At 40.0% G+C, this 24,703-nt stretch overlaps 1 protein-coding gene across 1 annotated transcript in view; it reads right to left on the bottom strand.

Annotated features, from left to right (window-relative positions):
• Window positions 1-2,400: 2,400 nt before the first annotated feature.
• MCM9 (minichromosome maintenance 9 homologous recombination repair factor) overlaps window positions 2,401-24,703 on the bottom strand; it is a 43,264-nt gene continuing 20,961 nt past the window's right edge. Inside the window, exons 8-13 of the mRNA XM_075268050.1 lie at window positions 22,453-22,627; window positions 18,282-18,484; window positions 15,756-15,959; window positions 14,847-14,929; window positions 6,907-7,049; window positions 2,401-3,897 (exon numbers count right to left, since the gene is read on the bottom strand). Of these exons, the coding sequence (XP_075124151.1) occupies window positions 2,547-3,897; window positions 6,907-7,049; window positions 14,847-14,929; window positions 15,756-15,959; window positions 18,282-18,484; window positions 22,453-22,627 (2,159 nt within the window). The 3' untranslated portion in view covers window positions 2,401-2,546. The remainder of the gene's footprint in view (window positions 3,898-6,906; window positions 7,050-14,846; window positions 14,930-15,755; window positions 15,960-18,281; window positions 18,485-22,452; window positions 22,628-24,703) is intronic.

The raw sequence follows: 24,703 nt of genomic DNA, 5'->3' as shown, positions 1-24,703 counted from the left end.
TATTTTTTTATTATATTTTTTGTTTAAAGCTTTTTTTTCCCACTACTTTATGGGAGATTCTATACATTACTATTGCGGCTGGTCATAGACCCTCCCTACCAAAAAAAAATAAAAAAAAAATATTTTTTTATTTTTTTTTGCTTAATTTGAGTATAAGCCGAGGGGGGCTTTTTCAGCACAAATACTGTGCTGTAAAAATTCGGCTTATACTCGAGTATATACGGTAAATAAATCTGAGCTGAAGGAAAGTACAACATCACTAACACTGATGATAAAACCTATTGCTTGTGGGGTTGTGGAGTAAGTGGAAACATTTTGGTCAGTGATAGAGGTAACAGTAGAGACCCAGGAGGAATGATACAGCCTGTATACATTATTAATTGTATTTTACTAGACTAACAGGAAATAGAAAGCAGCCAATCCTCCGCTTACCACACTATTTCACTCTAAAAGCCTGGCTCCTGCATAAAGCAGCCAAATGGGAAGCTATAATTTCATCTGGTGCATATCTAATGTGTAATGGGATACATGGGATTCAATTAGGGTCATTCCTTAGCTACACACTATTTATACAAGTCTTCAAGGACAAATTTCTAAGATCAAACAATCTATGAGGAAAAAGTCAGATTTTTTTCAATTTGCTATTCACATTTTGAAGTGCATATAAGGAAAGGACTTAAATCACAAACGTTTCACGCTTCAGTTTAACAGACCTTCTTACCTACAGATCTGAACAAATCATTAAGCTTTTCATGGAAGGAAACCAAACTGGAGGTGAAATTTCTATCAAAAACATGTTTAGTCCTAAGATTAACACATTCACAAGGGATTAAAAGAAAGAGTGCACTCATCAATTTGTTATGCAATTTCTTCCAAGTATTCCAAGAAGATCATATATATATATATATATATATATATATATATATATATATATACACACACATATATACTGTATATATATATATATATATATATTTTATTTTTTTTTCAATATTGTCCCCATTTGCCCCCATGAAAATTTCTAAATCACTTACATAGTGAATATTGCTGCCGTGAGCTGTTTGGCTTCTTCATTACGTGACCCCCTCCGTCCACAATGTCTCTGGATTTGGTGATGTTGCAGGGACTGGAGCAAAGGGGCATTTCCAGGCCCTGGGATGTCACTTTCTCAAAGTGAGCATTGTGGTCCTTCTCTTTCCGGACCTGCAACATCACTAAGACAGTAGAATGTCTGGAGTCATTTTACTCCTCCCACCACTACCACGTTTGACATGCACCCACTCTCTGTCTCTTCACTATCCATGATATCAGTATAGAACGTGGAACGTGACATCACAACTGCTATGTTTCAGAACATAGAGACCCCCCGTCTACATTGCCTGTAGCAGCACTGGCGCTCACAAACTGGGCTTTCGATTTTTAGTCAAATTGGTGTAAGATGGTGGGGTGTCAGCAGTTCTGTTTCTTCCTCACTTTGTAGGAGTTAATCTCTTCTACACTTTAGGGCTTTTTCTTCTAACTAAAAGAGAACCCCTAGACCAAGAATGGATGTGTCGACCCCTGACAGTGACTGGATGTCTCAGGTTGGAGCATATTATACTGTGTGGAGGCCACTGTGGAGCATATTACACTGTGATACTGTGTGTGGGCCACTGTGGAGCATATTATACTGTGTGTGTGTGGGGGGGGGGTCACTGTGGAGCATATTATACTGTGTGGGGGTCACTGTGGAGTCTATTATACTGTGTGGGGGCCACTGTAAGATCTGTGGGTAAATGTGCCACAGGATACCATGCAGAACAGGTATATCCAATCATATAGCATCTTGTTTCCAAGCTAGAAGAACCAATTGTCAAGTTTTCCCCAATAACTTTCTCTTTTACCTGTAATATTGGAATCACTTCCATAGATCATCATTACAGTCACAATGAGAAAGATTCAGGGCAGGACAACAACTCCTCGAAGTTTTTTTTTGTGAAATTGGTATACACACACACTTAAACATTAATATTTGTACAACTACATATCACTCTCTCTATACATGTATTTATTTGTGATTGTTAGAAGTGGGTGTCTCATATATTTATACTTATAATTTTACTATGTTCTGAGAAAGTATATATATATACACACTCATATACAGTTATACACATAAATGTGTCACATACTATACAAATTTACTGTAGATCTACTCACAAATACACAGTTATACACATATAATTACATATATACACACACTTACACTGCAGTATAATGAAGATTAATGTACAATTTCACCCAAAATGATGTACAGATTTAAGAATTCATGATAAATCACGACTAGATTAACTCAAAACAATTTTCACAATTTGGTGGACCCCTTCACTACAGGGTATTGTACATTGTCGAACACCACAAAAAAAAAAAAAAAAATCAAACAGAAAGTGAACTCATCCGGGGCTAGAAGAATTCGGTCAGCGCTGCCACCTGCTGTACAGATCTAATACTAAACATACAATGTTCTCTCAAAGAAAGAAGTTTAAGACGACATTAGTATTCAATACCAATCAATTAACTTCGTCAAAATCTAATATTTCATCATCCAAGTCTGTGGTAGAGAAGAGAGAATTACAAGTTACTGTAGTCATACGTGAAGGTGGATCTAGCTGGAAACATTTTCTTTTACCTGCAGAGCCCTGATTCTCAGATTTTGGGACATCTTTGCAGGCAGCAGCAGATACTTCAGTAGATTTGTCTTCAGATGTAGATACAAAAGAAAATTTTGCAAGCTTGGCGAGAGTACTAGAGGACACCTTTCTACAGTATGACAATTTATTTTCCTCACCAGAACATGCAGGGGGAGTTATTACACTAGATATGGGACTGACTATATTGTGAATTCCTTCTTGTATGGTGGTATCACCTGACACATTTTTAGCTTCTTTCTGAACCCCAGAAACAGAACCTCTCTGCTCTGTAGAAATAGATCCTCCTAATAACCTCTGCAGTTTCCCTGCAGGAGTGAGTTTTGACTGATCTTCGACACTTCCACTTTCCTTATTGACGTTTCCTTTCTGCACCCTTTCCCTTTCTTTTTCAGGACTGTGCGTCAGTTTTTTCTTCTTAAATGTAAACTTTGCTAGCTTATCCAACCGGGCACGCATTTCTGGATCATGTGTATCCGATCGCCCTTCTTCTGGATCAGCCTGACCTAGACTTCTTTTCTTCCCTCGTGCTGGTGTGCTATGAAGTGGTTCAGTGGTCGCTGAATTATCAGTTTCCAAGAACGCACTATTTTCCTCACATTCCTTTGAAGTAAAGGCACTTTTCAATGACTTTTTGTTTAACTTTTGCCATTTCTTTGAGACATGCACTGTAATGACTTCATTTGGCAAATTATTTACTTCTGTGTGACTGGACCCTTCCCCTAGTTGTGCTCTTATCTCTGCCTCTCCAAGAACCACACCTTTATTACTATCACACATTTCTCCAAGTCCTGCCTGCAGTTCAGACTGAGGTTTTATACTTGTGTAACCTGCAGCTTTAGGAATAGGAGACATTTCCAAGGGCTGCGGCTCTGGAGAGAAGTCAAACCACCCAAGACTTGAATTGCTACTTTGACTGGTTCGGTTTCCAGATAGATTTGATGTCTGTTCATTGCTGACAATTTTGGAAGGTCCTTCCTGTTGATCACTTCTGTTTGGCATTGAATCAGACACATCAGGACATTTCTGATCACTGCTTCTTGTAGTTTTTGTTGATTCCTGAATGGTCGAACATTTAGCAGTTTCAGAGCAAATCTTCCCGATCAAGTTGCCTGGCTGTGAACTGTGAGGATGTATGTCACCACCCTCCACAGGACAACTTGGGATATCTGTACCATTTGTTTCAGACTGGCTAGAATGGAGATTCTGCTGGCTGTACAGAGAAAGGTTATGGAAGAAATAGTTTAGATGCCATCAACAATCTCCATTATTTATAGTTAGATTTATCACTTAAAGGGGTTGTCCGGGAAAACTGGACACACTACACTGTACACCCTCCTACTCTCTAAATTACTTAAGTAATCAAAAATGTACATTTACCCATATCCACCCTAAGGACATTTTCTAATTAACTGGTGACGATCCGTTTCCCCATTAGCAAAAACGCATCATCGCTACTACTCCCCCTTATTATATTTGCCTCCCACGCTTCTTCCTGTGAGACGGCTCCTTCTTCTTTACTGATTCTGTCTGCGTGTGCTCTTCTGCAAGTGCTGATCTGTGCACTGCTGCCGATAATCCACCTCTACTGCACATCCACGCATGTGCAGTAGAGGTGGATCATCGCTGCAGAGAACAGAACAGTACGGTAGAAGAGCGCGCAGAGAGAATTGGTAAAGAAGGAGGAGCCGTCTCACAGGAAGAAGCGTGGAGGTTAAGTATATGATATGGGTCGTGGGTTGGGCTGAGTAGGTAAGAAAGGGTGGTAAAGCTAGAGAGACAGGAAGGAGGAGTATAGGAGGGAGGGAGAGAGGAAAGAGGGGAGGACTGAGGAAGGGGAGGAGTGAGTGAGGAAGCGGGGGATAAGGTTTGGTGGGTTAGTGAGGGTTACATAGTAAGAAGAACCATGTAAACAAATGCAGGAGATATCCCAAAGACACAAAGTGTTGGGGAGGGGGCTCAGAAGTTTCATAAAGCCATGGTAACCTTAACCCTTTCGCTGCCAGGCACGTACACTGTACGTGCTCCCAAGGTGGCACTTCAGTAGCGGAGGACGTAGTTACTACGTCCTCCCTACTAATGCCGATATCTCTGGACTGCATCAACATATCTTGATGCTTTAAAATGCATTTTAAAGAAGAGACTCTCATCTTTAAAATGATACCAGGGACTTGATGATTTTACTTACAGTCTTGGAACGATTCACTGTTGAAAACACTATTTGGCATTGAGATCCAACTGCAGATCTCAATTCCCGACAGCGTTTCAACAGTGAATTGCTCCAAAACTGTACATCCAATCATCAAGTTCTTGATATCAATTTAAAGATGAGATTCTCCTCTTTAAAATGCAATTGAAAGCATCAAGATATGTTGATGCAGTCCAAAGATATAGAGCTCCAAAGTGTCCCCCCCCTCCTGTCTAAGCAAGCAATTTGCGATCTAACAAGAAAGGAAGAGGGACACGGAGCAGTTCAGCAGAGAGAGAGAGACAGAGAAACGATCTGACTCTCTGCATAACTTGTGTGTGACAGCAGGAGGGGGGTGGCAGGGACTCTATTGTCCCTATTAACCCTTCTCCTGCCAATCAGAGCGTATACTATACATTTGTCTCTGATTGTCACATACAGTTATAATGTAATTCCCCCTGAGCTTTACTAGTGGGGTATTCATATGTTATACCTCCTGAACATAACCAGGAAGTTTGTTGGCGCTGTGACCCAGACGTTTACCATTGTCCAGGTCGCAGAGCCAAAAAAAAAAAGTCGCACCAAAACACTTACACAACATATACATAAAGTCGCAAATAAAGTTTACATTTCACCCAATCCCTGTCCTGTCTATACCTGAGCTTTCTACAGTAAAATACGTCTCTAGTGATATCCGTTACACACTAAAATAATAGTAATAATGATTATCACTAGAGATGAACATATAGATTGCTAAAATTATTATAGAGGGATGGAAAATAACATTTTTATGTAAAGTCCTATTTAATTTGCATGCACAAAATGGGATGGCGCATTTCTGCTATTTTGGCGATTCTTTAACACCCGCCCCTGTAAATATATACATGTGTGGTATGTATGAACTCCTCACATATTGCAGTTTTATGGACAGTACAGTATGTTTGCAGAAAGGGATTTCTTGAGCCGCACTTTAGTGGCAAATTTGAATTTTTGCGCAATTTTTGCTAGCAATCTCTGTTTGCGGCAAAGTTGAATGAAGGTGGTTGTATATATAAACTATTAAATTGTGTTTTTATATACGGTATGCTGTGTACTCTGAAAAAAGTTAGATTTTGGTATCACAGTCACAGTTTGGTAGGTGCAGTATAGCTTTTTAACATATTAGTGAACAACAGCAAAATCCTGCTTGTCTTCTGTATTCGTGTTTTTGGGAGTCCGAGCTCTTGTTGTAGTTGATGTTTGCAGTACATATAGTATATATACACATTGTATACACCATAATCTATTATTTTAAAAGTATTTTGTATATGAATGTGAGATTGAACATGAGTTTTAGGTGCAAATATGTGTTTTAGCGTATTTTTTCAAAAAATTATTTGTGTTGGTCGCAAAGTTGCATGAAGGTGGATGTGGCTATCGATGACCCATTAAGACATTTGTAATCTTCAGGTTGTCTACTTTCAAAAAATATATAGGGTTTAGGGGTTCACTTACTTTTCATGGTGTGTAATCCCTACATTTTATAGGATGATACTTTTTTAACATTTCCAGCTTCAAAGCAGAATTTTGTTCCTTCCAGTTCTAGCGATTTTCTGAAGACACGTGCATGCGGGTTCAGGCCATAGTGATATGTATGAACTCTGCACATGTTGAACTCTTATTTTTAGGAGGTTTGGTGCATTTAATTTTTTGTTTGGTTTCCGCTTTTAAACAACTAATACACATTTATTTGCATTTTTTCATAAAACATTCACTTTAAATCAAAATTGCATGAAGGTGCCTGTTCGTATACAGTACCAAGTGGCATTCTGACAATGCTGCAGGTGTCTACTTTAAGAAAATATATAGGTAGGGGTGGATGCTTTTTTAATGTTGCAATTTAGGTTTGATTTGTCCATCTCAAAACTGTGAAAATTGCTCTGGCTACTGGAGGTGCAAAATTTCCAGAGACCCTTGGCAGCGAAAAGGTTAATTCACCCAAATGTCTTTTAATATGTTATGTGTCATTGTAATAACACAGGAAAGCCTACTTACTCCAGCCTCTGCAGTTCTTCTTGTAAAATGTTGTGGAGACCAAGTCTATCCAATAGAAGCTCACACTGCATTTGGTATTGTTCCTGTGGATTTTCTGGGAATGCTGTGTGAAGAGCATTCACTCCCCCAAGAAGAGCACCTCCCTGAATCAAGGGAAAATTAGGCAAACAGCTGTGAGAATTAGCAGAAGATCTGTATCACTAAATCAACTAATGTACATATTATATGTACCGCAAATACACATTATTTCATATATAAATCTATAGCCCCATAGGGATAGATAGTACTGCGAAAAAGACAGAGAACTCCCTTTTATTTATTTAATTCCCAGTTAAAATTACCGTAAAGTATATCAATCATTTTTCAGAGCAATTTTTTATTGCGTACAATGTCTCAGTAAACAAATTAGGAGTTGTAGTTTTTCAATAGCTGAAGATAGACTTGTTTTCAAAAGATATAGAACACACCTATATAAAAAACCAAAAGTAAAAAAACAAACAAATTAATTCCAGATTTTGGATAACCCATTCCCTGAGGAAACAAAGCATATACAATGAGAAGTAAACAATGAACAAAGGGTTGTCCGGGATGAATGCAAAACCCACCCCCCATCTTAGATTGGAGTACATGGTTGCTGATACATGGACTGCTTGGGCCAGGACTTCTGAGGCCTAGGTGACCACGGCATTCAATCACAGGCCTCTGCGATCACATTTTGAACACTGGGGAAGATAAGGCTACGTTCACACTTGCGCTGGGATCTCTGTCATTCAGGTCCACCAGGGAACCGAAAGGATGGAGAGCCTGTCCACTAAAACAGCAGCTATCCGTGGACTCCATATACTATAATGGGGCCCCTGGATGTCCGTTGGGTTTCCGTGTAGGACTTACCTTGCCATCAATTCTTGGTGGATTCTGCTTGTGGGGATAACGTCTTTCCTTAGGGAGAGACCACCTTCTCAGGTGTGTGGAGACTTATACAGCCATAGTTGCTCCACTGCAAAGGAACATGGGAGGAATATGCAAATCTGTCTCCCAAGATGTAAACAGGGAGACAGTGCCTCTGTTATGCTGCCCTCTATAGCAAGCACCCTGAACAACATGCCCGACTTCCCAGAAGCCTTTACTGCATGATGCATCATGCCTCTGGGTCTGCCCTTTAACCTTCTTTAACCATCTGTTTCCTTCTCATGCATGGCCTTTCAACTCTGAATAAGATCTTGTTCACTATAGCCAACAGTAACATGTACATGTACCTCATTTGGTGATTGACAAGCAAATGCTTCTTTTCCTAAACTTAGGCTGCCTTCACACGGAGTAACGGCGGGCTCAATTTCAGCTTATTTTTACAGGCGTAGAACTCCGAGGGTCGCGTTATCGTTGCATTTACGCAGCGTTTTTTTTTTTACTATGAACGCATACGCGGAATTTTTTGCTCGCGTAAACGCTCTGTTAAAAACCAGGTTTTTTTTAACGAAGCGTTTATGCAAGCAAAAAACGCCACGTATGCGCTCACAGTAAAAAAACGCCGCGTGAATGCAACGTTAACACGACCTTCGGAGTTCTACGCCTGTAAAAATAAGCTGAAATTGAGCCCGCCATTACTCTGTGTGAAGGCAGCGTTATGTGTATTTCCCTCTTCTTAAGCTGCTACATTTTATTAGGATGCAAGTACTCCATCTGGTGGCTAATATGCAGTATTTGCTTATTTTTACTACCTTCAATGGCTATGCTTGTGTGCTTAATCTATCTTGCCTTGTTTGTCAGATACTGTTCATTACTTCTCAGTGTTTGTAGCTCATTGCCTAGGTCTCAGACCACAACAGCTTTCTAGCAGCATGGCCAGGCTGGTCTATCCACCTCACTCCTCTTTACTGCGACTGATGGCTACTGGTAGTTTCTGTCCATTATTGAAAATGAATTAGCTGCTGAGGCCTAATAAGGGCTAGAACAGTGTTAGCTTAGTATGTAAATCCAGAGAAAACAGTGTGCAGTTTTGTCTCAGGAGCACTCTGCTGGCCTGAACTGTCCATTATGCAGGCCAACCCTGCCCACCAGCTTGTCATTGAAACTAGGAAGTGGAGAGGAGAAGAGATGAAACCTGGTATGAGAAAACATCTCTAACCATAATTTGCTTTATAAACGTCTTCAGTTTTCTTGCAGATGGCGTGCCTGTCAGATGTGGGAAAAGCCAAAGACATTCATGACAAGAACTTTTTACTGTGTTTGTTCATTATTTTACATATGATGATTCCTCAGATATCTTCACAAACTGTTCCCTGGAAGATGTCACAATGTGTTTTTGACCATGCTCATGAGGGCAGATATGTATGTATCTATAGCACACTGCAGCACTCACCCTGTTTATTAAAGGGGTTGGCCACTTTCAGACCAATATTGACAAACAAATGTACAATAAAAAGATATACAATTTTCCAATATACTTTATCAATTCCTCACAGTTTTCTAGATCTCGGCTCGCTGTCATTCATTCTGTTATTACAGAGGATAAAACTCTGACCATGGTCATGTGATTTACGGTCTATGGTCATGTGATGAGCACACAGGTGCTGCTCATTATAATCACAGCACAGTAATCAGACATCTGCCTGGTAATCAGCTGTGCACCTGTGTGCTCATCACATGACCATAGTCAGAGTTTTATCCTCTAGAAGTAACAGAATGAATGACAACAAGCAGAGATCTAGAAAACTGTGAGGAATTGATACAGAAAGTATATTGGAAAATTGTATATCTTTTTATTGTACATTTGTCAATATTGGTCTGAAAGTGGCCAACCCCTTTAATAGCTGTATATGCACCACTACCCTAAGCAGGAGAGGATCTTTCTGAGGTTGCTGCAAATCACTGCACGTTTCTCTTTATCAATTTCAATAACATCATTGATGCAGCCTGAAAGATTAATCACAAGAGATGGGGACAGCAGGGACTGGTCTTACCCCCTTTGTGAAGCTACTAAGAGAGGTTGGACTGATAGAAGTTGTATCTGGCAAGTTAAAAACCTTGATATGCGGAAATATTCCCATTACTCTGCTTCACACTATAGACCCTCTCATATAGACTTAGCATTATGTAATGTCAGAACTATGCAGTTGCTTACTGATATTGAATACCTAGTAAGGGGTCTGTAACCTTGCTTACAGTGGCCCTCTCCCCTTCAGTATCTAGGTTCCCTACCTTGTAACGTTTTACCTCTATTGGCTAAAACTGATTTCTCCAGCAATGACAATCCCAACCCATATGCAAGACTTCGTCTGCGGTGATTGTAGAAGTGGGTAAATACAGGCGCGGGTAAGGTTTTCGTACTGTGTAAAAGGTATGGGATTTGAAATGTAACTTTGTATCTTGTTTTTGCTGTAATTGTGAGAATACATGAGACTTTTGTGTTGAAGTTAATTTGTATTTGAGCTGCTATACGGTGTTGTGAGAAACTGTACATAGTGTCTTTGGGACAAAGGTATTTGAAGTTAATATACTTCGATATACGACATTGTATGCTTTGTTATTTTCTGCTAGTAGTGTATTGACCTTTTTTTGTTTTTAAAAGTTGCCATATTCTGACAGCAGTCACTTTTTTATTTGTCTGAGTCGGGGGATGTCTTTTTTTGCGGGGCCGGGTGTAGTTTTTAGTTGTTGCATTTTCGGGAAATGCTATTGGTTTGATCACTTTTGATTGATATTTGTATGATAATGAAAATAGTGAAAAAACAGTGGTTTTGGACTTTTCAGTATGTTTGCCGCTACGGCGTTACGCGTCCAGGCAAAATATTTCTATAGTTTTGTAGAGCGGGCGATTTCGGACCCAGGGTTACCTAACATGTATGTGTTTCACAGTATTTAACTACTTTTATATGTGTTCTAGGGAAATGGGGGGTAATTTGAATTTGTAATACTTTTTTTTTTTTCCTTTTTTTTGTTTTTGCATTTATTAGACCGCCTAGGGGTATTGACATGGGTGGGCGGTGTCGCGGATTGTCAGAGCGGTGGGGGTCGGCAAACATGGCTGCTCCGGAGCGTTAAAGAGAGCCTCCTGGAGTATCGTTAAGGTGAGGGGCAAAGTGGTAAAGTAAATGTATATGTGATTGTGTGGGGTTAGGGGCTAGGCTGTAGAGGGCAATATGAATTTTGGGGCTTGCTATGGTCCAAAGTGTGTGAGATTGCAGAGATGGTGGTGTGAATTTGAGTTTGAGTTTGGGGGTCCTGGCACAAACGTATGTGTGCTATTGTGACGAAAAGTAGCCTATTGCGCAATCGGGTGTATTAACTATGTTTGTGGAAACTTTCAGCCAAATCAGTCAAGCAGGTTTTGCGTGATTGAGGAACAAACATCCAAACACACAAACCCACAAACTCTGATGTTTATGCATCACCCTTAGTGGTGTTCTATGTTAGGAAGGTGCACTTGAGGGGTGTCCTTATTAAAGGGATCCTATCATTCAGACATCATTTTTTCTAAGTACCACGTCTTAATAAAGGCTATTCTTCTCCTACCTTTCATTGTCTTCTCCGCGTCGCCGTTCGCCTACAATCCCGGTTCTTGCCGGTATGTAAATTAGCTCTCTTGCAGCATTGGGGGCAGGTCCCAGCGCACAGACAGCACTGGGGGCGTCCCCAATGCTGCGAGAGAACTCTCTCCAGCGCGGCCTCCATCTTCGTCAGGAACGGCCTCTTCATTCTCTTCTTCCGGCGGTGTCTTCTTACTTCTAGGCCTCGGTCAGAGCAGACTGCGTATGCCCACAGGCCCCGAGAAAATGGCCGCTTACAATACTATGCAAGTGGCCATTTTCTCGTGGCCTATGGGCATGCACAGCCTGCTCGGCCCAAGGCTGGAGGTCTTAGAAGTTACAAGCCACCGCCGGAAGAAGAGACTGAAGATGACGCTGCTAAAGAAGATGGAGGCAGCGCTGGACAGTTTTCTCTTGCAGCATTGGGGACGCCCCCAGTGCTGTCTGAGTGCTGGGGCCCGCCCCCAGTGCTGTGAGAGAGCTAATTTACATGCCGACAAGAACTGGGATTGTAGGCAAACGGTGGCGCGAAGAAGACAACAAAAGGTAGGAGAAGAATAGCCTTTCTTAAGGCTATTCGGACGTGGTACTTAGAAAAAATGTTGTCTGAATGATAGGATCCCTTTAAGGATGTTAATAAAACAAAAAATCCTTCAGGAAGTTGGAGAAGACAGTGGGACACACATTTAATACTGTCTATCTTTGCACTGTCTTAAAGGGATTCTACCATTAAAACTTTTTTTTTTTTTGTGGATAAGACGTCGGAATAGCCTTTAGAAAGGCTATTCGTCTCTTACCTTTAGACGTGGTCTCCACTGCGCCGTTCCTTTATAAGGGCTATTCCGACATCTTATCCACAACAAAAAAAAGTTTTAATGGTAGAATCCCTTTAAACTATGAATCCCATTTGTACTTTTAGACACATTTATAAATCTGTCATACAGACCTTCATAAATATGGAGTGTTTCTAGAAGCTCCAAAATTCTGTCGCACCATGAGACAAATATTTGGCACAAAAAAAGAGACAAATATTTGCCAAAAAACCATAATGGCATAACATAAGCAGACACAAATCATCTCTCTCTTATTGAGACAAATATATATACACGACATGAATTTATGGTGCACAAAGTAAATTATCTTAAATTCTGTACACCATTTTAAAGTTGTTATACTCTGCACAGAAAATCTGCACCATATTCGTTCTTTGCTGTTTCATAAATGTGTCGTAAAGTGAGACGCCTCTAAACCACGCGCATTCTGGTGCTTATTTTTCACAAGTGTCTAGCCTGTCATTTTTATTTCCTTTATGATGCACACTGTTCATAAATATGTTGTAAATCCTGTGCACTATGAATTTTGGTACAAAACTGAAAAGTCTCGGACTTGGAATGATAAATGTGGCAATTTGCCTGGATGTGAGGGAGGCAGAGGAGACGTCTACATTTTTCCCGTCATCCTCTTAGAAATTTTGAAGAATATGTTTAGTTGAGGAGGAGTAAAAAATTTGCAGTAATGCAAATAAATATGGTCACATAATATTAAGAGGACGCTATTTATAGAGAAAAACCATTAGTCCATTCAGAAACAGTGATAGAGGAAATCAGAGCAAATAATGTTCAGTGCAAAACACGCGACACTAGGTTCACACCAGCGTTCAGCACTCCGTATTAGGTTTCCGTCTTCTGCATGCAGAAGACAGAAACCTATCATGCCAAGTCTGGCCGTGAGCGCTGGTGAGCGCTTTGAGCTCTCCGCGGCGAATCAGTTTTTTTTTTTTTTTTTAAAACCGGACACAGAGTACTGCTTGTCCAACACTGTGTCCGGTTAAAAAAACCTGGTTTCGCGGCGGAGAGCATAAAACGCTCACCTGCACTTACGGCCGGACACTTTTCAAACCCATTCAAATGAATGGGTTTGAAAGATGCCGGCAGGTTCCCGTCTCCTGCCCTGTTTTGGTCAGGAAACGGAAACCTGCAGAACGGAGTCCCGAGCGCAGTTGTGAACGAGCCCTGAGTGTATATTCAGATATAGTCAAGTCACCAGTTTTACACATTATTGAAGCCTTTGTGCATCAATGAAAAACAGTAAATAGCACAATGATGAAAATACCAACCAGGTACTTTACTTTACTATACCTAATATACCAGTTTGCCAGTATACCTAATATACTAGTGTGGGCACACCAGCAGGGGATCCATTGCACATAAAAAGTCTGGTCATGTGCATTACAGCTTAGTAACTCCATGTGCCTCATAGTAATAGCAGTTAACCCCATGATGTCCCTCACATTAACCCCGTGTGCTTCACATAAGAGTTACTGATATGTGGGACATCTGGAGGTAATAATGAGGTATCTTCATAATTGAGGTCCTTTATTAGTACCCCCATCCTTAGGACAGGTTATCAATATGAGATTGTTGGGGGTTTGATACCAGGACCCGCTGCTGATCAGCTGTGTGAAGGGTGAGCACCATATCTACTTTATAGGCTAGTTATGTCATGTTCACTGGTCATTCAAGTGAGTGGGCTGAGTCACAATTAGAAGCACAGCAGCCGTACAATATGTCAGACCCCCAACAATCTGATAATGAAGGCCTATCCTAAGGAAGGGTAATTAATATCATATCTTGGAAAAACTCTTTGAACTCCTTATGTGCACCCAATGAGAAACAGGAAACTTAATTTCCTAGGATTTAATTACTAAAAATGATTGTTTCCTCAAGTTCAAATTCAATTCATCAAATAATTTATTTATTTTTTTAGAAACGAGTGTCTTTTCAAATTTTAGAAACTTTCATGATTTTCCCAATAACTTGTTAAATGTAATACAAAACACTTCCTAATATATATGCTGTTTAAATTTGGCACCGTTGACCGGATTTATTTTCATGTCATTAACCAGTTATGATGTTTCGTTTGCAAGCTCACTTAAACACCCTGTGAGTAGTTCAGCCTGCAAACAAAACGTCACAGCAGCATTTGACCGCCTTGACCTTTGGAGCCACTCATGAGAGTGATTTATTGCTGGTCAGATATGTGGAGGAGAGTGATGTTACACAGACTCAAGAAGTGAGACACAAGACAGACTGACACGAAAGAGACCCTGTGTAGCAGGGAGGAAATCTGCACACAAGGAAGAGTGGAGAAGAGAGGGGTACACAGAGTGAAAACAGGCAGATGTATTGTGGGAAATGTAGCTTGCCACAGATTCAGCACATGTAAATGACAGAAATATAAGGAACAGCAGATATAAATAAAGCCAAGCAAAGGGTGAACAAAGGAACAGTGAGGTATTTAGCACTGTTGTAGATGTATTTGCAGTTAATTTTTGGAAAATGGATAACCCCTGCAACCTTTGATATGTTGTGCTTATGCTGCATGTCATGCTGTTAACAAAACAGATATACATACTTGCATAGAGGACTCCATTACAGACACGACTGTGATTGCATCTTCAACGGTAACAATATCCCGGTACATTAATCGAGCATGAGCTAGGTAGATATAATGAAATAGAATAAAAATAGGGTTTCTAATTATTCCTAAAATGCATGTCAATCAAAAACAGCATTCACAAGTCTGGGATGAAATCTCTGAGCATACCTTAAGGGGTTACGGCACAAAACACAATGCAAAACTTTTTATTACCTATACAGAGGTTAGGTCATAAATGTGTCTATCTGGGACTCTCAGCAATCACTAGAATGTGGGTTTCAAGTCCCTCATAAGACGAGCCATTTGAATCCTGCTACTTCATTCATTGTATAATGGACTAATCGAGATTGTGTCACATCCTGAGCACTACACTGGTGACAACCCTTGTCTTTATTACAGACTACAGCAATTCTGCATTGGCACTATTGTCACCAACCCAAGTTTACCCTTGGGACTGCAACCTGGGCATCCTCCAAGAGCATAGCCCATACTTTGTTGTAGGGGTTAGCGGTAAAGACGAAGGCATCCCTGAGACTCAACTCAAGTTATCCAGTGCCATATAAATTAAAACTAAGAGAATCCACATCTCCAGTACATTGTGGTAACAATATGCCATATTTTTCGGACTATAAGACGCACTTGCTACATGTCGGGTTTTGCTGTCTGCTTGAAAAGTTGGACATCTTTGGGAACGGACACTTAAGGACCGACACGGACAGTAAAAGAACGCACCCAATGTCCATTTAAATCAATGCAAAATGTCACGGACACAGCTAGTGTCCACTGCTAATGTCCGTGCAAGATTTTGAATGGACATTAGCAGCGGACACTACCTGTCGGACACCGGCGGTAGTGTGAACGCTCCCTTATTGTTACTACATTTACCTTCTGCTAGACGGATCAAACTCTCTAGAAGGCGGATGGTAGTACGTGCTGCATTTCTGCTATCACTTTGTCTCTGAAGTTGGTAGTAACGCATTAAAATCAGGTTAGCTCCTTCAGACATCTTAGGCTGCAGGTTCTTTATGAGGCAAAAATATGTTTTCATTTTTTCCATACTCCACAGCTTGTCAGATTTACGAGGACTTCCTAAAACAAAAATATATAAAGAAACAAAAACTTAAAGTGTAACTAAACTTTTGGATAACTTTTGATTTTCTGCCACTGTTTGTGTTATTAATATAATTTGTAATATACTTTAATCAACAAATGTTGACTCTTCTGTGAAATCTTGCATTTTTTCCCTCTTTCCCTTGTTTCTATACTGAGAGCTGTTTTTGCCTCTCACTGAAGTAGGGGAGTATGGGGCAGAGAAAATGAGGGTAGAGCAGGGTCACTTCAAACAGTTACTGTATATCTCAGACATTATAAATGTACATACATGCTTTTGGTGTCATATGGAAGAGAAGATTCTCTTTTTTTCATTTGCCACAAAGGTTATATTACGATCTCAATTATTTCCAGAGATATCACTGGTTGAAAACACAGTCGGAATTGTGATTTTCTATCATATATATTATACAGCTGCATATAAATATCATAATCCTTATTAAGTTTCCAGTTAGTAATATCTTTATAAATAATTTAGATAGCACTGCAACCTTTCATATAACACCAAATGCAAATTTGTGCTTTTTATAATGTCCAAGATATAACTGAAGTGAGTCTCCCCCACCCTCATTTTCTCTGCCCCATACTCCCCTCCTCCTTACACCGTAACATTCAGTGAGAAGCCTGAACAGCTCTTAATACAGAAACAAGGGTAAGAGTGAAAAAAAATTTGCAGGATTTCACAGAAAGGAGCCATTTATTAATAAAGTATATTACAAATTTATTTTTTATTTATGACACAAATCCTGCCAGAAAATCCAAAGTTGCCCAAGGGTTATACTTCAAATCTGAGGGGGTTCAAGAAAAGAAGGTAGAAAAAAAAAAGAGAATAAATCAAAACACAAATATATTCAGAACATTCTTTTCTACTGCTCCTTATCGGAAATACAGTTTCAGAAAAAAATGCACATTTATTCATTTACATTTTTATGGTATCAAAATTTTTTGTACCTTAACTCTCACTACCTATACACACACTATAACACTATATAAGTATCGGAACATCTTTCCTTATTGCGGATTTACAGGAAAGCGTTTGCATAAGTCTCTTCATGAAGTATTTATTCTTCTATATTTGCCTCCGACAACTTGAAGTGGCTAATAACAGCTATGCCACAAATCCAATTACAAAATGTCACGTCTACGATCAACATGTGCAATGCCAAATTTTATCTGAAACAGAAGAAGCCCTGAAACAGTGTTAGGATGGGGTTATGATGGATCACCTAGCATTCTGCTGGATAGTGGTCTCGGCTGTAGGATGCCTGGGTAACACTGCCTAGTTCAAAGTCTAGTGACTACTGTAAAATTTGATGAATTCTGGATTATAGTGTGGGGCTGTTTGTTGGGGCTTGAGATAGAATCCTGTTCCTGTAAAGGGCACTGTTAAAGCAGACAAAGATATTTTGGATAATTGTATACTTCCAACTTTGTGTGAGCGATTTATGGAAGACCCTTTTCTGTTACAGCATTACTGTACCCCCATGTATAAGGTGCATAAAAAATGATAGAATAACTGGAATGGCATACGCAGAGCTCTGGCCACCACCCAAACAAACAGACCTTGGGGATGAACGGCATCACTTACCGTCGGTGTCCGACATGTAGTGTCCGCTCCTAGTGTCCGCTCCAAATCTGTCACGGACAATAGCTGTGTCCGTGACACCTGTCATTCACATGAATGGGCATCGGGTGCGTTCTCTTGCACTCCGTGCCCGTCCTTCCCTGTCCGCAAGACAAGATGTCCGACTTCTCAAGCGGACAGAGGAACCCTGCATGCAGGGTTTTTCTGTCCGCTTGAGAAGTCGGACATCTTCTCTTGCGGACAGGGAAGGACGGGCACGGAGTGCAAAAGAACGCACCCGATGCCCATTCAAGTGAATGACAGGTGTCACGGACACATCTAGTGTCCGCTCCTAGTGTCCGTGACAGATTTTGAGCAGACACTACATGTCGGACACCGACGGTAGTGTGAACGCCGCCTTACTGTACCTACTCTCGTCTAAAATCGCTGCTTCAACTTTTGGCTGAATGGGCACAAAACACACTCCAAAATGCTGTGGAAATCCTTCCTAGAAAAGTGTGGGTTGTTATAGCCAGAAAAGTGGGCCAAACTCTATTAAACAGTAAAAAACTCCCTCAGGTATGAAAGTCAGGTGTCCGCATTCTTATAGCATAGCATTGACATATTCCAGTGCTCCACAAGGATTGTCGAAATTTACTAAACATTTCAATAAACATTTTTACAAATATATACGTTATCAACTCCTTTTAACACAAACATTCACATCATAAATCTACCTTTGTTTTCCAATATGAATGAGGAAATGATCTTGTCCCAGTCTTCATTTTTTGTGTCTAGCAATACTAGAACCAGATCAAATCTGCTGAGAAGAGGACTAGCAAGTGCCACATTTACAGAAATGGATTCCTCTGGGTCATATGCACCTTTTGGGTTTGTAGCAGCCAGTATGGTAGTCCTTGTGTTTAGTTTGCATACCAACCTAAAAAAAGAAAACCACAAACAGGAAGTTGGTTCCTTTAATGTACTTCATGAACAACAACTACAGATTCTTTGGATGTAAATGTGTTAGCATCAACCTTAAAGTCTGTCATTTCATTTTTTTTTTATACATTTATAGCACAAATGAATGAACTTGGCAATATATTTTATGAGAGAAACAGGCACAGATACAAAGATGCTGCCATAACTAATAGTCAGCTTTTTGTCTCACTAGATTATTCAATAAATCCTAGAGTTGTCACTATACCAGACTTTGGTACCAATATTTAATGTAGTACCACTAGTACTGAAGTTTAGTTCTGATCATATTACACATCCCAGAATGCAGTTAGCTAGTTAAGTCCAAGATATCAGCATCCAGAAATACTGCACTGCTTACGTATTGGCTAGAAGGATTAGGATGTCATCTTCATGTTTGGTACACCGGAATTTGTAAAACCATCCTGCTCCACTTGCCGGGCATTATTGCTGTGAGGTGTCCATACAGAGCAAGTTTCTTTATCTGTACTCCCTTTTATTTTGTGTATTGTTTTGATTGCATGATTTTTTAGGTATATTTTTCTTTTGTAAGTACTGTATTCTGTGTGTATAAAATCTTTAAATTTAATAAGATTGTCCCGGATTCTAAAACATCTTCACCATCCCAAAGAGGGAAAATATTGCTTAGCTTTTGTAGGTCAATGTGCTAGAGGTTCTCCATGTGGTGCTCAAGGGTGTAGTTGCGGGTGGTCTTGGTATATCAGTGTTTTCATAACGTAAATGAAGGGTATTGGAAGCTATTTGTATGGATGTTGGAGCTTATCATTTGTTTGTAGCCTAGTGTGATAGGTAAATGTGGATATAAATGCAAAAATGCAGTCCCCTTTTAAGGTCACATTTAATTTTGTGGCTGGGGGTTCTTCATATATCTAACATTAGCAGCGAACAGTTTGCTTCTTCAAAGTTGTAATAAGACATGTTTTTTCCATAACATCATAGCGTCTTATTGTGTTAGGGCTCGTTCACACGGGGGACGGATTTTGACCATATTTTGACTCGGGGAGCCAAGTCAAAATATGGTCAAAACCCGCCTGCCACGATGTCACGGTCGTGGCTTCCCCCACCCCGGAGTCGGCTCAAATGAATGGGCTGACGCTGGAGGTTGCGGCTGCCAGGCGGAAGGAATCCGCCTGAAGAAAGGGCAGCTCGCTTCTTTTTTTCCCGCTATCGGCAGTTGCTGATAGCAGAAAAAAGAACGCTAGTGGTCTCCATTATAAAGGGGCGGATTATGATGTGGATTCCGCTGTCAAAATCCACCCCCTTTGGCCCTGTGTGAACTATCCCTTAATGTCTTACTGATCAGTCTGTACATATTTCTTGTTGGAGAATTTTACTGATCACTCTGTTTTATTTGTATACTATTCTGTTACTGATCACTCTGTATTATATGTATACTATTCTGTTACTGATCACTCTGTATTTCCGTATACTATTCTGTTTCTGATAGCTAAACATTCCTTCAAATTCTGGTACCATAAATGCTGTTTTTCTAAGTGATCACTCCAGGAATGCAAACAAGAGAAAAGGGCGAGGCTAGTAATTTGCTCCAGCATAATTTCATCACTACTTATAATGAGTCTTATTGAATCGGTAGACAGACTATAGAGGTACAATGGCCTAACTTGTTGAATGACCCGTATCTCAAGGGCAGGATTTTGTAAACAATCTAATATCACCTTCAGGAGAGCCTAAAAGACTTCTATACCCATAATAATTGTTCTTCAGATTGGAATGTAACTGTGGTCTCCAGTACATGGGGAACACCTCAACCAAGGGTCCACCTCAACAACCTCAGACTTAACCTAATTAAGGGATACATTAAACATAATACGTCCAGACTTGCAGCTTGATCTCCTACATGTGACTCATGCAATTTCAGAATTACAACATTCGAACAGATAGCTAGTAACAAACATGATAGACATGGCCAAAAAATTCTGTGATAAGGAACACAACACAATTGAAAGATGATTAAAAAAAATGTGGAAGAGTCACTCCCCAACTGGGTATACCTATAACTAAAAATGTTATTAGATAGCAAATAAAACTGTATTAGCTATCCATATTAAGCTGCTAAAAATGCCAAGGTAAGTCACGCAAATGATATATCACCCATATACCCTAAGCCAAGTACTACACAGTCAGATTGTCAACCTGGTAGCACCAAATAATATTTTTGGTTAAAGTAGATGTATATGAAGTCATTTGTCCCATGAGTATTGTCACTCTAATTCTCATATGTGGACACACTATAGCAGGGGTCCCCAACTACCGGTCCACAGACCAGGACCCGGCCCCGTTGGGGATTTTTTGCCAGTCTGTGGGATGGCCTGGCCTCAGTCTTTGCTGGATACTTCATGCTAGGCTAAGTTGCTATGGTAACGTGTAAACTACCCAATAGTTTACACACTATCAAAGCAACGTGGCCTAGTGCGAAGTATCCAGCAAAGACAGAGGCCAGCCCGCTGCCCCACTACAATGTAACTGCTAAGGACGTTGCGCTACCCAATAGTTTACATGTTAGCAAAGCAATGAGGCCTAGCAGAAAATATCCAGCCTTGGTGTCTAGCGATTTGCCTGGTCCGCTCAGATGTTCATGTCACGCCTGCCAGCCCCGCAGAGCATCCCGGCAGAGAGCCTGACTACAACCCCGCTCCATATGACCAAAGACCCGCCCTTGCCCCACTCCGCCCTGCCATGGAAAAATGGTATTGCTTGAAGACGGTCCCTGGTGTAAAAAAGGTTGAGGACTACTGCACTATAGCATGCCTAAACTCATAGCAAAAACAACTTTGTGTAAGAGAAAATGTCATCAACCGACCACTGATCCAAACAATAGACCTGATGTCAATTTAATATGGTAACTGCATCCAACATCAAGTTGGTCTAAAGAAAGAATGGTCTAAAATTCCAGCAGAGCATTGTAAGAAACTCATTGATGGTTACCGGAAGCGGTTGTTCGCAGATATTTTGTCTAAAGGTTGTGCTACCAAGTATTAGGCTGAGGGTGCCAATACCTTTGTCCGGCCCATTTTTGGAGTTTTGTGTAAAATGATCAATGATTTGACTTTTTTTCATTCTCTTTTGTATTTTTTCATTGCAAGCAAAATAAATGAAGATATTAATACCAAAGAGTCTGTGATTGCAATCATTTTCTGGAAGAAACTGAGTATTATCTGACAGAATTGCAGGGGTGCCAATACTTTTGGCCAACACTGTATGTATGTATGTATATATATATATATATATATATATATATTATATAATGCAGTTCTTATTTGACTTGATGTGGTTTCTATGACACTGCTTGACTAAATGCAGAATATGTTGTAAATTTATCATCTTCTTCATTAACACTGGGAAATTATCATTACAGTCACTGAAACCAAGTAAACTGCGCCAATACTTGCAAGTGTAAACAAGCTTTTATTAAGGAGGATCTGCTGTGACAGGAAACCTTTATAACTGGTGTTTTACATATTTCTGGACTCCTTTTCTATAACTCCATTTCCCACATTCAGCTGCATTTGTTTCAGTGTCCTATATGATAAGGAATAGACAGACAACTAGGCGATTTCCACCAACCAGTTTCAAGTAAGTGTGATCCTGCGGCTGTCCAATCTACAAGAGCAGTGTCGGAGCGGCTCCTGCAGGGTGGTCTTGTGAAACACTGTCTGCACTGATTGAACTGTAGCAGTGATTCAGGCCCATAATAAATTAACGCTCAGTGTTAGAGACTACTCCATTAGTATATCAGTGTGCCAAAAGAAAGAGGGGGAAAAAAACAAACAAAAGAAAGTGCACAGGGAACAGGTTTGCTTTAAAGAAAGAAATTCATGCATAAACTGCACATGAATTAGTATGACCTGCCATATACTTTACATAAATGTATTATTTAATGGATTTTACCCAGCTTTGGCCACACTTATTGTCTGTTGTTCCATTGCCTCATGGATACTGGTCCTATCGTGTTCTTTAATACTGTTGAATTCATCAATGCAGCATAGACCTCCATCTGCCAAGACCAGTGCACCGGCTTCTAGGTTCCATTCACCTGAATCTTTGACTGCTGTTACAGTCAATCCTAAGGTTAAGAAAAAATATACATATAAAAGGACACCTTCATTTGCTACATAGATAAAATGAATTTTATAAGAATTAAAAACTGCTGAACTTTGATGCATTTACTTTTCAATGGATTGGCTAAATAATAGATATAAAATGAAGACTAGATGCAAAACCATGACACCACCACCAGGGGGCAACACGGTGGCTCAGTTCTCCCTGTGTGTGCGTGGATTTCCATCCCATACTCTATAAAGACATACTGAACATAACTACATTGTGAGTCATATATGGGGCTCACAATCTACATTAAAAAAAGAAAAAAACAAAACAAAACAAAAACAAAACCATGACACCAAGTTCAATAAGCCACAGAATTTTTGGTTAGGTGGTCTTCATGTGAGAATGTTATACTCTAGTAGCATACTGGCTGTAATAAATACAGTGATGAAAAGAAAAAAAAAAAAGTACTGTATATACTCGAGTATAAGCTGAATTTTTCAGCACAGTTTCAGCACAGGGGGGGTTCTATGACCTGCCGCAATATCAATGTATAGAATCTCTCATAAAATAGTTAAAAAAAAAAAAAAAAAAAAAAAGCTTTAAAAAAAAAAATTTAAAGTTCTAAATATCTCCTTTCCATAGAATAGATACAAAAGTAGAAAATTACTGTGAAACACAAACACATTAGGTATCCCTGTGTCTGAAAGTGCCTGATCTACTGAATATAGGGTATCTGCAGTGCTCCTGTTCCGTCGGGAAGGGGTTAATAGGAGCATTGCAGATACCCTATATTCAGCCATGCTGAACTCCAAGTGGGGGAAAAAAGAAACAGTCCTCAAGCTCAGAGCAGAGAGTCAACCAAAACACCCCCTCACCTTCCCCAGCATCTACTGCACCCAAAAACTCCGGCCATTTTAATTTTTGAAATTTTCCATTAGCTGCTGCATTTCCCCCCCTCGGCTTATACTCGAGTCAATACGTTTTCCCAGTTTTTTGTAGTAAAATTAGGGGCCTCGGCTTATATTCTGGTCGGCTTATACTCGAATATATACGGGTATACACTCTCTGAATCCAAATATGATCAGGATATAATTAAAACTAACAAACAAAAAAAACACATATCTAGTTCACCGTTCCATTATTTTTTCAACACGTGTGAAGAACTACGTATACTTGTAAGAGGGATGTGCCCTATAACATTTGGGAATGTCCCCCTTGTATCTTATGCCTGTGGTGAGGTGGTTTGTGCTCCTCCATGTGTCAAGGCGTCTGTTCCCTGTGTGTTCTCTGTATTAGTGCCATGGTAAAGCATAGGCTGCATGAGGTAGGAGTTAGAGGGCAGAGCTATCATGCGTTAGAGACAGTTTGTGAGGAGCCATCTTGAATGATAGAGAGAATAAATAATAACAATTTTATTTATATAGCACCAACATATTCCGCAGCACTTTACAAATCACAGGACATGTGTATGGACAATATGAGACATAACAATGTGACAAAGAGATTAACATACCAAGCAATAGGAGTGAGGGAGCTAACATTCTATGAGGAAACAGGGAGACACAAGAGGTAAGAGGGCTTGTATTGTATAACGGTCATGTAATTGAAGCTGTATGAGCCAGTCATTAGCTGGTATCTGTGAATATACAGACACTAAGTGCATGGAGTGTAGTGTAACTTCTAGATGGATGGGTCTGGAGCTGAGGAATAGAGGAGAACGGGTGGAATAGGACAAGAATTGTTAGTGTAGTTTGCGGAGGTATAGAACAACATGATCAGGTCATGTGATAATCTGGTCTAAAAAGATATCATTTAGGGCTGTTTTGAAGCTGCTGTAGTTGGGCATTTATCTGATTGTTCAGGGTAAAGCATTCCAGAGCACTGGTGCAGCTCAAGAAAAGTCTTGGAGACGGGAGTGGGATGTTTGGATAACAGAGTATACAAATCAAAGGATATTGGCAGAACAGAGAGGATGGTTAGGGCGGCAGACAGTGAGAAGGGCAGAGAAATAAAGAGGCACATAGGGAGGTGCAGCACTATGGATGGATTTGTGGGTGAATGTGATAATTTTATATTATATTCTGTAGTGGAT

The sequence above is a fragment of the Leptodactylus fuscus genome, chromosome 3 (genome assembly GCF_031893055.1).
Source record: "Leptodactylus fuscus isolate aLepFus1 chromosome 3, aLepFus1.hap2, whole genome shotgun sequence".
Taxonomy (NCBI): Eukaryota; Metazoa; Chordata; class Amphibia; order Anura; family Leptodactylidae; genus Leptodactylus; species Leptodactylus fuscus.
This window is presented reverse-complemented; position numbering and strand designations above follow the sequence as displayed.